We start from the raw sequence: 14,709 nt of genomic DNA, 5'->3' as shown, positions 1-14,709 counted from the left end.
AGATGGGAAGCATGTAGTTGGTTTAAAATGTCATTCTGCAGTGTTTCTGGGATTATGATTCTGTCGCCCTTCAGAATCACGTCATCCATGTATGTTAGTTCATCTCTGTGATTCCAAAACTTGAGTATTGCTGTGTTGCATTCATGGCGATGATCGGGCCATCCTTCAGCGATGGTCTTGACCAGCACTTGTAGGTTTTGGTCAATCCTTGTTTGCTCTATGATTTGTTGGATCTTGTTGTCGCGAATTGGGACAGATCTGAGAAAGCTGAGTATTGCAAATTCGGAGTCATGCTGTGTGTCTGGATCTGTTTCGGGCAAGTGTAATCTGGAAAGGGCATCTGCAACCGGAATCTCGGAGCCTGGGCGATATATGACTTGTATGTCATAGTTCTGAACTGCTATCATCATTCTTTGAAGTCGTGGTGGAGCCTTGGATATGGGCTTCTTAAGTATTGACTCAAGAGGCTTGTGGTCGGTGGTTACAGTGGTCGTTCTACCATATATGTATTGGCGGAAGTGTTTGCAAGCGTATGTTACGGCTAGCATTTCTTTCTCAATTTGCGAATACCGTTTTTCTGCTCCGCTGAGGGACCGGGATCCAAAGGCAACTGTTTTGTTGTCGACGACTAGTTGGGCCCCTAGCCCATGTTGAGAGGCATCCACTATGACTTCTACGTTTCTGCTCTTATGGTCAAAGTATGAGAGGTTTTTGCAGATTGAGGCTTGGATTTGCTTCCTCGCATTCTCATGCTGGGTTGTCCAGTCGTAAGTTTTGGATTTAGACAGTTCATGGAGAGGGTGGTTTAGAGTGGAGGGGTTTGGGATGTATCTTGCTAAATAATTGTACATGCCTAGGAGCACCTGTAGCTGTTCGTGTGATTCTGGTGCTGGCATGTTCGCAATTGCCTTTGTCTTCTCTGGATCTGCTTTGATCCCTTCAGTGGTCAGCAAGTGCCCGAAGTATAGAATGCTTAGAGCATTAAAAATACATTTATCTCGGTTGAACCTTACTCCCTTTTCTCTGGCTCGCTGTAATACCAGCCTCAACTTAGCATCATGATCTTCTGTATTTGCTGCTGTTCCAGCAATGTCATCTATTATGAGTCCAATGTCGAGTCCTTCGAAGTCTTCCTCCATCTTCCGTTGGAACTCGCCCTGTGCTGATTTGACTCCAAATGGGTATCGCTTCCAGCGATATCTACCAAATGTAGTGCTAAAGGTGGTTAGGAGGGATGACTCCTCATCTAGTTCCATGGACCAGTATCCTTGTCTTGCATCCAATTTAAAAAATGTATTAGATCCTGAACATTTTGCTGCTACATCATCAAACGATGGTATTGGGTGGTAAGGACGCTGCACCCATTTGTTTAGGTCGACAGGATCTAAACAAATCCTAAGAGATCCATTTGGTTTTTGGACGACTACGATTGAGTTTACCCATTCAGTTGGTGTAGTTGTCTTCTCAATGATGCCCATGACTTCAAGGCGATCAAGTTCTTCTTTGAGTTTTTCTTGTAGGGCGAATGGAACTCTTTTTGGTGGTTGTACTGTTGGTACAGCTCCTTCTTTCAAGTGGATTTTACACTTCCCCGGGAGTTTTCCTACACCTTCAAAAACATCTCCATATTCCTCCAGTATTCTGGCCGTTTCGGGTTTCATTGAGGTTGCAGGTTCGTTCTGTACATTCAGAATGAATTTGATCAATTTCATATTCTGACTTGTCTTTCTGCTAAGGATTGGCTTGCGATCAGTGTTGACCACATGAAACTGGTGAACCTGTTTCTCACCTTCCTTGTAGCAGATGCATAGCTCTACAAACCCCAAAACCCGTAATCTTTCTCCGGAGTAGCTTGTTAGAATGTCTTTTGTTGGTTGCAAACGAGGTTTAGGTACCATGCTATTATAGTCGCTGACCGGAAGAACATTTGCTTCAATTCCTGTGTCTATTTTGAAGACTAAGTCTAGTTTCTGGTCAACAATTTTTATTACAGCATCTGGCCCATCTGCATGTTTCACTAGCATGCTGTTGACAGTGTCAATCATGAACTCACTTGCACTTGTTCCTGCTTCTTGTTGGCTTATTTCATTCACACCTTTGCTTTTACATACTTCGGCGAAGTGATTCAGTTTGTTGCATTTTGAACATGTTTTGCCCCTGGCTGGGCAGTTATGATTCTTGGTATAAGGTGCACCACAGAAATAGCATTCCTTGTTGTTGTACTGTTTCTTCAGGGCATCTATCTCTTGTTTCATCATGGACACTGAAGTCTTATTAGCAGCTGTCATTTGCGCTTGGGTTTCCTGTACTGATTCGATGGCTCGGCAAATCTCCATTGCTCTGGCAAGGGTTAATGTCCCTCCTTCACTTAGCAATTTCTCTCTAATCCTGTCACTCTTAACTCCAAAGACAAGACGATCTCTTATCAGGTAATCTCTGCTGGTACCAAAGTCACAGTCATTAGCAATTAACTTGAGGTCGGTCACATATTGTTCAATGTTTTCGTTACCTTGGTGTTCGCTTGTGGAAAGTAAATCTTGTCACTATGGGGTTTGATATGGGTTCAACATGGGCTCCAAATTTATTAAGGTACGTCTGAACCCTGTTTGTCTCGGCATCTGTTAGAGTCCATGTGCTGAAAATGTCTCTTCCTTTATCACCAACCCATATCAATAGATACGAACACTGGACAGCCTGGGATTTGCCTTCCAGTGGTCCGGAGAACATTAATTCACGGTGTTGTCTGAACCTTTTCCAGGCCGATTTTAGGTTCGTCGATGACCAGTCCAAGGACGGATGTAGTGTGCTGTCCATGTTTACTGTTTTACTTCTGACACCATGCACTATATTCGGTTTAGTTTAATGGTTTAATGGAAACCCAAGCAAGCACCTACAACAAGAACATATATAAGCAAGCAAATAATTATAAGCACGGGCATGCACGTTAATAAGCAGAGCTTCAAGCACGGCAAGTTAATATTCTGCACCCTCTCCCACAAAAACTATTTGGTCAATTTGATCGGGCTGCCCCTTAACCAACCTTGGCTCTTTACGCTTAAGTTTGACTTTTTGTCCTGATTCTTTAGGAAAGACAAATCAAACACAAGGGTTTATTTTGAATATGAAGTATTTTTAAATATCTTTAAGACTTTAGCGCAAAGAACGAGAGTTGTAGAAGGGACAGCCCCCTCTCCATATACAGAATAATTTCTGTATGTTTTAAGTTTTAACGTTGCTCCTTAGTTTCAGTTGAAAAAAATTGCTTTTTTATTTACTACTTAGGCAACACAAATACACTGCCTTTGATTTTGAAACTATAGTTACATATATTCCTATCAGCTCATTTTTTTAAAGAAGGATCAATGATATTTAAGAACAAAAAGAAAACGGTTTGAACAGACCATCACTCCCCTTTTTATACATTGTTTTTATTGCTCGTTCAAGGGCACGAATTGAAACGGGGCTACAACACCCCCACATTTTGAAAAGCATTTTTGTCATTTTCATAAAAAAGCCCCTTCCTTTACATTAAAAAAAATCTCTGGCATTAAAAAAATGAAATAAACGAAAAATCCTTTTTTGGAAAATACCCATTCCAAAATTTTAATGATACTCTTTGATAATGAAGATGCTGTACTTTCCACCTTGAGAAGGAGCTTAGGTAGCATACAAATGAAGAAGTTAGATGACTCTTCTTAACAATATTAAGGGAGTTCCAATTTGGACTGATTTCCAGAATCATTTTTAAGAATATATCAAAGGAGAACTGTCAAGGTGGAGCCAGGTGATCTGTTCATGGTAGAATACTTCCAAGAAGAATGTGGAAATTTTTGCAGCTTGTATGCAGGTCATAGACGTACACATTAACATGAAAGCTTAGAATCAAAGATCTAACGCTGGAAGAGTTTGATGTTTTTTATCAGGGATATGCTCGATGAATGGATATCAGTAGAAAAGAGAGTTCTCACATCCACTGAATCCAAAAAAGAGAGGGGACGGACGAAGAAAAATACCCCCTCATTTATGAAAAAAAGAAGATAGGATTGCTGATGTGGGATTGTGAAAGCTTTGCTGGGGACACCCTCTTCTTACTGATGTGTGCAGTTAAGTTTACAGTTTTGTTTTATTATATTACTGTAAAAGCTTTAGCAATAGTCTTGAATCGATCGTTCGAATGGGGGGATATACGAGTGGGTAGGATCCTGACCTTCTCCTTCCAGGTAAGTATTAGCTTCCCATCTGCTACTCGTGAGAAGCGGAAAGCCGCCAGATTAATATTCGTGAAAAACAAGAATTGGCAAGTTTTGGAAAGTGAATCCATGATAGCGGTGGGAAGTATTGCCGCTTAATGGTTTTTAGAGCGGAAGTTAAATTATTACACTCATGCCCTGAAAAAACTCGACGAATTTTACCGTTTTCTTTATTTTTCAAATTCATAAAATCACGACATGAATGATATTTAAAAAATATTGCAGAATTGATTCAGCTAATAATGCCTAAATATTGCAGAAAGACGCTTAGGATGAAGGAAGTTGGTCGATTTTCAAACACGTTACTATTTCAGTCTATATTCACGGTAATTTTCACTAGCCAGTCTTATAAACCAGCTAGTTCTTTTTCTGCTGTTAAAACACTGCTTGTAGCTAGCAACCCCTTTATTTCTCAAAAGTTAATATTCTGAATTTGTTCCAGGAAAATGCTAAAGCCCAGGAAAAATAAAACAAAACAATTCTTTCTAGATTACCTGCTTCTAGCATGTGCTTCATTGTTGGAAATCTTTTCTTCACAGGAGCGCTTATGTTAGACATTACCATTACGTAGGCTAAGTTCAGGTAGCGCATGATTGTTCGTCGAAGAAGTCTTGATCTCTCATCCTAAATAAAAAACATTGTCAGATAGGGCTAAAAGTAGGTAAAGTATATCCATTCATAGCCCTAGAACTACTGTGACTGGAAAAAGTGCACGGTCAAGAAATGATGCCAGGAGGTGGGAACGGGTCCAATGAAAAAATTTGATGTCAATAAACTAAAGCATTTTCAATATTTTCATAGGTATGAATGTGTTCATTCACATGAAATAGACATGGGTTTCAAAAGAATCAAGGACAGATGGGGTCAAATAAGCTTGGCATAGGTCCCAAAGCAATTTTTTTTACTGTCTTTCTTTGTCCCAGGAGGCCGTTACTTTCTGGCCCCTCCCTGTCAGCACACATGGCTTTCAAACCATGTATATATATATATATATATATAAATATATATATATATATATATATATATATATATATATATATATATATATATATATATATATATATATATATATATATATATATATATATATATATATATATATATATATATATATATATATATATATATATATATATATATATATATATATAGACTGCTTAAAGCAGTCTGGAGTTGCATGGGCATATGTAGGGAAATTTTCTAACGGAGGGAGTAGTTGGCCAGCAAAAAAGATGGGGTTCTTAAATCGAAATTTAGATTTACAATAATTTTAAGGATTTTTATAGAAGATAGACAATACATTTTGTTTGAAAGAGGGGAGAGACTGCCCCTCCCCTCCTCCCGAAAAAGACCTACATCCGCGCTGATTCGTTATAATCAGTAATTTCTTATTGACAGAACAAATATCCAAGACATTTCAAGTTCCTTCAGTAAACTTTTAGTGGGATGCACGAGTTGTATCCCTGACATTGGTTTATCCCAATGTTCTAATGGCATACTTTACCAAAGCTTGACATATGGACCTGACTAAGAATTTTTAAAGCTCGCTAGAGAAACCAATAGCAAAAAAAGGCGCAATAAAGATTTCGGCGACGAAGCTGCAATCTCCGCGTCCCTGAATTCTGACTCAACATATGTTTTACCTCTTTTGACTCATAATCATTGAAAAATGATTTAGGAAATGGACCTTAACAATTAAATATTAATAATGAAAATCATTCAGAATTCAGCACACTATTCTAAACCAAAACGATAAGTCCAATTCTCACATATGGTATTTGTTTTTGATCAAACGTAACTGTTGACAAACAAGGTTCACAAACGGATCGCACACGTTATTTTCCGAAGAGGGTCAGATTCGGAGCGGACGAACAGTCTACGAAACGGGCTCGCTGATGGAGCGTCTGCAATGTAAACCAAGTGCTCTGAGACGGGTAACAATGTAAAAGTGCCCGCTAAAAATGAACAGAATTTTTCACAGATGTCGCCTATCATCATCCCCCCCCCCCATCCAAAAAAAATAAGCAATAACCTCTAGTATCATTTGCACTTTACGAAACAAGTGATTTTATGGACGACAACGCAGCAGATAAATGTGGCAAAATTTTTCGACATCAAAAATTTGTTACAGTTAGCCTACGTTTGTTCTACTATTTTGGAAAGTCACTTATTTTCGTGACTGTCTTCTTCCTCTTAAACTTCCTGAAAAATCAAACTGTCTTATTCCTGAAAAATCATTTGGTTACAAAAACTTTCTATCTAAACACTCGATTTATTTTTCTGTATAGCGTAAATGGTGCTCACTTTTGGGGGGGGGGGGGATGGTTAAAAAATCACTTATCTTTTCATCTTAATTTGGCCTCATTGTTCAAAGTAATCTCTGTTCACTGAAAATTTTATATTTTCATTCATAGAAACTATTTCTCGTTTTAGGTCTGGAACCTCATACAAGCCGATTTCAGCTCGTTTTAGGTTTGAAGTCGCTATTAAGTTTAAGCAAAAAATTGTTTACCGATCTTATTTATTTGTTATCTTATTATTATCATATTTTTATAATATAATATTACATATTACCCTATTATTATTTTATTATTATATATTATTATTATGCGTCTTCTTTGATAAGACTATTAAAACAAAGTAACGAAGGTACTCATACCCCCAATCGAAGTCAAATATATGCATTATCCCCTTATGAGAAAATTTCAAACTTGATCCATGGCGGAGCTGAGCAAAAAAAAAAGAATCTCAAACTCGCTTATATTAACTGAATTCAACAGCATGCTTGCACACAGAAGAGAAGGGGGGAGGCTATTCATCTGAAGTTAGTAAGAAACACAACTTGGAAAATCATTAACCAAAAAGTAAAAATAATTCCACTGACTCTCTCATACAGTTGGATTCTTGTCCTACTAGGGCCTATTCATAATGGCCCAAACACCGGTATATAGCTTGCGTTGATTTGAGCCGGTCAGATTTTTACCGGATTTTCTAATTGGCTGAAATATTCTATGAAAAAATTTGATTGGCTCAAATTGGCACAAGCTAAATCTCAATATTAATACAATGTCTTTGTGAATGGGCCTCTAAAATATCAAGTCTATCATAAACACTTGAAATATCACAAGGCTCCCGGGTAAATTACCTCAGCTAGATATAAAAACAGTAAACCTGACAACAGCTGTTAGTTCTTCTCCTTCAAGATCCAGCTTCAGGTCTTATCTTGCACCACCTTGTATTAAGTCAATGTTCTTGGAACCAGCAACGGAGATAGAAATTACTAGAATTGTTATGGGATTGAAAAATTCTTCGTCGTCTGGCCCTGATAATATCCCTACTAAAGTAATTAGGTTTATACGTCCTTCCATTATTTCTCCCTCAACGAAACTTATTAACATCTTTTTTCAGCATGGTATTTTCCCCAGTAGTCTCAAGCGTGCTCGAGCCACCATATTATATGAGGGGGGGGGGGGAATGATCCAGCCAAGTATCAGTCAATTTATTTTTTGTCTGTGCTTAGCAAAATATCTGAGAAGGCGATGTTTTCTCGTCTTAATAATTTTCTTACTTCTAAACATTTTTTTTTCAGGATTTTTAATTGGGTTCTCGAACAAATCATTCTACTGAGCACGCTTGTGCAGTTTTGCTGAATTATCTTCACTCTGTCATGCACTCCCTTTTGATTCCTGCTGCTTTGTTTCTGGTTGTTCTTATAGCCATTGATTTTTAAACCCACATTGTTCTTCTTTTTATAGTTTTTCATTTTGGCGTAAGAGGTAGTGCATTTTTTTGATTCAAGTCTTTCATGTCTGGTTGAATAATTTCTGCTAATCCACTTTTTCGCTGATCAGCAAGTGTTGACCTAGGGGTCCCTAAGGGTCAATTTTAGGGCCAGTACTGTTTGAAATTTATATAAATGACCTAAATTTTTCAGTTAGAAATAAAAATCCTCTTTATTGCTGTCGTCTATGTCGTCCAACGTTCTCCCGTACCCTTAACCATAGTTTGCATACCTCGGATTCTCTTATTACTTTTGCCGATGATACCACCCTTATTGTATCTGGGAGAACAGGGGATGAGGTTCGTACAAAGTCAGTGGACCTCCTCGAGAGAGTCTTAATTTGGTTTGATGCTAACTCTCTCACCTTAAATGTTTCAAAAACTTGTTTTTTGCTTTGTTTTTTTTTCTCGTATATCTCAGGCTTGTTCTCAATTATCTGAAATTCATATATCCAAAAACTTTATTAGTAGACCAAAGGATGGCCATGTCCGTTTCCTAGGTATCCTCCTAGATGAAAATTTATCTTTTAAACACCATATTGATTTGATAAAAATGGAGATGTGCAGAAACCTCGGTATTCTAAGAAAACTCAAACAAATTTTTCCTGGGTCAAATCTAAGAATCCTATTTCACAGCTTAATTCAATCTTATGTTTCCTATTATACAGTCATAAGGATGTCTACTTTCCCTTCTTTTCTCAAACCGCTCTCGAATACTTACGATAAAGCTATAAATCTTGTTTGGCAATTAAATAAAAAATAGTTTTTTTTAACTGAAAGTAAGGAGCGACATTTAAACTTAAAACGAACAGAAATTACTCCGTATATGAAAGGGGCTGTTCCCTCCTCAACGCCCCGCTCTTTACGCTAAAGTTTGACTCTTACTCTCAATTCTACTTTTTAAAACAGTAAAAAACCTATTTACTCTCGAGACAGTAGTATAGGGAAGAACGAGAGAAGTTACGCAAAATCTCAAAAAAAAAAAAACCTTTTAAAATTTCGGCCCGTTTTGAGTACTCAAGTGCTTGCTAGATCTAAGAGAATTGAGCATGGTTATTACCTGTCCATGGATGGATGTGCTCACGTAAATGGCAATATTGTCAAGACCTGGGAGCGCTTGAAACATTTCCCACCATCTTTTGACAACCAGATTAACGTAAAAACCCAATATGAACGTCAATGGAATGAACTGAGAATAAGAATTGCAATACATCGATGTTTTGATGAAATGACTGAAAAAAGATGTATTTTGTATCTGCACGTATAAAATCGGTATATTTTTTATACCGAATATATATATATATATATATATATATATATATATATATATATATATATATATATATATATATATATATATATATATATATATATATATATATATATATCCCAACAGTCGTCTTATTGTTTTTAGTATCTATGACAAACGCAAAATTACACAAGATGATAAACCGGTCTGAAAAGCTAAAGAAAAGGCATGGACAAAGAAATAACAAAAATCACATTGAGTTGCAAACGAAAATGTGACTTAAACTAAAGAATAACACGACAATTATGTCATTGCACAATTTAGATATTTTAGATATTACAATGGAATAAGGAACGTGTTATTTCAGTACCTATAAGGGACAAACAGGAAGGAGGAATTGAATTCACGTCAGAATTCCTAAGTTAAACTGAAATAGCTGATTTGCCATCCTATAACCTGAAACTAAAGAATAAAACTATGATTATGTCTTGATTATGTCCCCACAAGATCAAGATTTGTCTGAAGAAATCTGCTTTAAAAAATGCGAATTGTTTACCCTTAAAATCCATAAATTACATTTCACCCCCCCCCCCTTCAAAAAAATATAGCGTATACCAGTTCAAGGATGATTAACATTCTTGAGGCACTGTTAAAATACGAAAATTAAACGTGAAAAGGAAAAACTAAGGAATCAGGGGTTAGTAGCCTTCCTCACATTTAAGAGGACTTTAGATCAGGTAGTTCATGGTAGCAAACTATGAGTAAAGAGCGACCGTTGTCGATGAAAACCAAAACCTTGATTACAATATATGCATAGATATACTGTACTTTGCAGGCTGATTCTAATATGCAAAATTAGTTGGTCTAAATCTTCTCATAAAAGGTTATTAACATAAAGGGTCAAATACGACCAAAACTGGGACTAAGGTATAACACAATACCATGTAATTGCAAAAACGATCAGTTTTATCGAAAAAATTTGTTTTGAAGTGGAAAAAATTGTGACAGAGCTTGAGGTTAGTGAAAAGGGTTAGTGGATTTTGAGTGGGTGGATCGATTTTGGAATTAGAGTTTTCTGGCTTTCTTATTTTTAATTCTGCTAATTTTTTTATTTTATGTGTTTCTTATTTTTGATGGTTCTCCGTGTTGTTTGGTTTCTAGGTTTGCTTTTCGTATTGTTTGTTTTTATCCAGTTTCTTTTGTTCACATTTTTTGTCAGATAGTGTGAACGTGTTTCCTTCTAACTTTTTCTTATACCGCTGAAAAAGAGAGGGGGTTGTGCTTTCGAATATCCGTTTTGTTTCATCCAGTATTCTCGTTGGCCTTGTAAAACCTCACTCTTGCTTTTCTTCCCTTTTGATACGTGTGAAGGGACTGTGGTTTGATTTCCTCTTGCTTAAAAAAATTTAACTTTATTCTGAAAAGTAAATGTATCTGAATGAGCCCTTTTCTAAAACATTGTTACAAAAACCAAAACTTTAGTGTAAAGAGTGAAGGTTTGAGGGAGGGGCAGCCCTTTTTGGTACTTGTCTGTTAAGTGAAATGCATCCAAGAATTAGGCTGTGTAAGATCTAACAATAATCTGTTTGCCTCATCGGAATGGGTTATGATTTGCTTATTTTGAATAAGAAAAACTACGATGCAGCTATATTTTACTTAAATATATAATAAATAGAGGTGGTTAGAGGTTAAGTTAGATATTTAATATAATGCGTTCTGCACGGCCTGCTTTCCATAATTCTTTGTCGCAGTATCCATAATTTTGTTTTGATATACTTCATTAGGATTAACCTAACTTTCGTTTAACAGACAAGTGTCCCCTTTTTTATTCGGGTCAACCCTAAATTATAGGCAGCGCAATAACGCTGCATAAGTAAAGAGCGATCTGGGTACAATTTATTATTATTATTAATTTTCTTTTTGGTTTGTTTTAGACCAGGGCACTTCAATCAAAGGAGTTGTCGTAGAAACTTCAAAAAGGGCTCATTCGACTTGAAATTGAAAGGACCAGTGTCCTTTTTAATAATCGAAAGTGATTATAGGGCAACTAACCCCCCTCCACGCTCACCATTCCCCCAAACATATCCAAACAAAATTTGATAGGATTGATAGCCATTTTGTTCAACGTAGTTGAAAGATCCGGAAATTATGTCTTTGAAGATTCGTTTAAAATGTTATACGTTGTAACTGTTTTCACTTTTCTTACTTTCATAAATAAAAAATTATCAAACTTTAAGGAATAAATATCAATATATGTCAATTAAACTGACAATCCACGGTCTTTTTTTTTTTTTTTTTTTTTTTTTTTTTTTTTTTTTTTTTTTTTTTTTTTAGTTAGACTAAGCACAAACTATGTTCTGGTCTTGAGAAGGCACGAGGGTTATCATCCCTACTCATATTGATTTTTGCTCGTTTTGAGTTTGACTCGGCTATTTATTGTAATTTCTGTTCGTTATGAGTTTCATTTATTTATTGATAGTGATGTGTGGCAGTTTTACGAAGATTACTTGACCTTATTTCTGCTAATTCTACGATAACCGACAGAAATAGAAGCTTAACACAAATGAAAAGACCGTCAGTAAACCCCAAAATAGACTTAGTAAAACCTTATAATCCAGTGTGTGACTTGATAAGGATCATGAATAAGGAGAATAAGGATTAGGCCTATCCGCATATTTTTTTATTCTTTTATTCGTAGGCCTGAACAGTACTTTAGCGAAAAAGAAGTGCTAGTAGCGAAAAAGAAATGGAAAGCTAAGCTGGTTTAAAAAACAAGCTTATGAAAATTAGACCAGTTAGTTGCAAACAACGAGTGAAAAAAAACAATAAATTTTAATCAATGCTCCATTGTCATAATAAGTATTTATGCATAAATCTGTGCTAATAAATTGTTCTAAGTTATTATCTTGCAAGAATACTAATCATTTCTTGAATTAATTAAAAATAGCATGAAGAAAATAGACAAAATTGGAAGTTTTATAAAAGTCACGATCGTAGTAATTGGAATTTAGCGTACCACTACCGACTACTACCGTACCACTACCGAGAAACACTTTCTATTAGCGAAGTGGATTCGCTTTTCAAGTCTTGAAAATTATTATCTTCTCGCAAATAACGGTCTGGCAGTTTTCCACTAATCGTAAATAATGGGGAAAAAATATGAAAAGCTAAGCCGGCTTCACTTTCCAGCTCGCTAAAAAAGGCCCTAACTGTGAATCGCCTTGATAACCTGCCTGGTTTTCTAGCTCAATCATTTTAATAATTGACATAAAGAACAAGACAAAAGTGAATCGGTATTTAAATAAATTTCAGGGACAGCTTCTGAAAATAGTGTGGCAAAGACCCATCCTTTTTCAAACCACAAAAAGATAAAACGCATGAAAACCACAAATCATGACAGAAGCACTATTAAACAGCCAAAATAATAGCTCAGAAGTACATTTACCGCCTAGAACAACCTCTATGAAAGGACTATCATAGCGAAACTATAGCTCAACTCCTTGAAATGAAGGTTCAAAAAAGACAAATAGAACATAGAGATGGTAGCTAATAAATTATAATTAAATTAATATAATAAACAATAAATTTAATATAAAATATAATAAATTTAAAAATATAATCGGTATTATTATAAAATTATAATAATAAATTATAACCACCGAAGAATATGGTACGTTTAACATTCCTGGTACCGTGAATTTATATATAAAAAGTCGAATATATGTCTGTGGGTCTGTCTGTCTGTCCCTAATGAATCAACTAATTATAAATTCCTTTTTCAATAAATTTCTCTGAATTTGGTATTCAATTATTTCATTAATTTGGTATTCAACCTATCTTTTTAAATGCTTTTGAAATTTAAGAATACTATCGTTATTTTAAATGTGATCAAAATCCCACAGGGGGAAATTATCGGGGGGGGGGGGTCTTTTGCCCGACACATTGCATTCGTTAACAAAATAAATTAATTTGGTAATTTGCATAGATGAAGGGTAAACTACAACTGTACTCAGTCTGGGATTAATCCTAATGTGAAAAGCATGACGTTTGAAAAACAAAACAAAAAGATGTTCGTCCGTAACAATTCAGCACATTCTAGCGTTCTTCCATTTATAGGTGTCATTCTCCAATAAAGGGGAATTGTCGTGAGAAATTTTCCGCGAGGTGGGATTTCAGGGGGAAATATTCCGTGGGGAGTTTTTCAAATACCTTAAAATTAAAAAATATAATCGTTATTAATACGCAGGGGGAACTTTCCGCAGGGGTAATTCTCCAGCTATTCTGTTGGTTCTGTAGGGGATTTCCCTAGAATTTACCTTCTTTTGACATCGCAGTTACGCGCGACGGGTACAGTGAGTTTTAATGTAATAACACACCACCTTTGTTATCATTTTAAGTTTTAACGTTACTTTTCACTTAAAGCCCCTATTTGAAAATTAAATATAAAAAAAAAAAATTTTAACGGAAAGTAAGGAGCGGCATTAAAACTTAAAACGAACAGAAATTACTTCGTATATGAAAGGGGCTCCTTCCTCATCAACGCCCCGCTCTTTACGCTAAAGTTTGACTCTTTCTCTTAACTCTACTTTTTAAAACAGTAAAAAACTTTAGTGTAAAGAGCTGGGCGTTGATGAGGAAGCAGCCCCTTTCATATACGGAGTAACTTCTGTTCGTTTTAAGTTTTAATGCCGCTCCTTACTTTCCGTTAAAAAACTTGTTTTTTTTTTATTTAATTTCTGAATGTTTTTGCATCAATGCATGTTTTGATTTTGGCTTTAAAATAAGATTTAAAATAAGAGCTCTGAGACACGATATCCTTCCAAACCTCAAATTTCATTAAGATCCGATCACCCGTTCGTAAGTTAATAATACCTCATTTTTTCTAATTTCCCCGATTTAACCGTCACCCTACCCCCCCCCCCCCCAGATGGTAAAACCGGGAAACGACAATTTTTAATTTAATCTGGTCTGGTTCCTGATACGCCTGTCAAATTTCACCGTCCTAACTTACCTGGAAGTGCCTAAAGTAGCAAAACCGGGACAGACAGACCGACAGAATTTGCGATCGCTATATGTCACTTGGTAGATACCAAGAGCAATAAAAAGGAAGGGCCCTAGCTCTCTAAACCAAGGGGTCAGCGAGCTAAAAATTAGCCAGAATTGAAAAGCATTCAAAAACTAAATAAACAACGGTTGACTCTTTATCTATAACGCTAAAGATAAATATTTTCTAGGGAAACACTGATAAAACTAGCATTTATTATGCGTTGCTCAAGAAAATTCTTCACCATTTAACAAATGTTAATCACTTCCTATAAAGCCATTTCTTATGAGCTCAGTAGAAGGGGTTATTTGCCTGACTTATCACGAAATTTACCAGCAATTTATTTTTTAAATTTGTTTGTTCCGGTAACTCAAGTAGGACACAAG

At 36.0% G+C, this 14,709-nt stretch overlaps 1 protein-coding gene across 2 annotated transcripts in view; it reads right to left on the bottom strand.

Moving 5' to 3' along the window:
* LOC136040572 (bestrophin-4-like) overlaps positions 1-14,709 on the bottom strand; it is a 96,694-nt gene that overhangs the window by 52,298 nt on the left and 29,687 nt on the right. For both annotated transcript variants that reach the window (XM_065724806.1, XM_065724807.1), the window contains exons 4-5: positions 9,091-9,262; positions 4,745-4,874 (exon numbers count right to left, since the gene is read on the bottom strand). In XM_065724806.1, the coding sequence (XP_065580878.1) occupies positions 4,745-4,874; positions 9,091-9,262 (302 nt within the window). The remainder of the gene's footprint in view (positions 1-4,744; positions 4,875-9,090; positions 9,263-14,709) is intronic.

This window comes from Artemia franciscana, chromosome 21 (genome assembly GCF_032884065.1).
Source record: "Artemia franciscana chromosome 21, ASM3288406v1, whole genome shotgun sequence".
In the NCBI taxonomy this organism is placed as follows: Eukaryota; Metazoa; Arthropoda; class Branchiopoda; order Anostraca; family Artemiidae; genus Artemia; species Artemia franciscana.
Note: the sequence above shows the minus strand (reverse complement) of the source record. Positions and strands in the feature narration are given on the sequence as shown.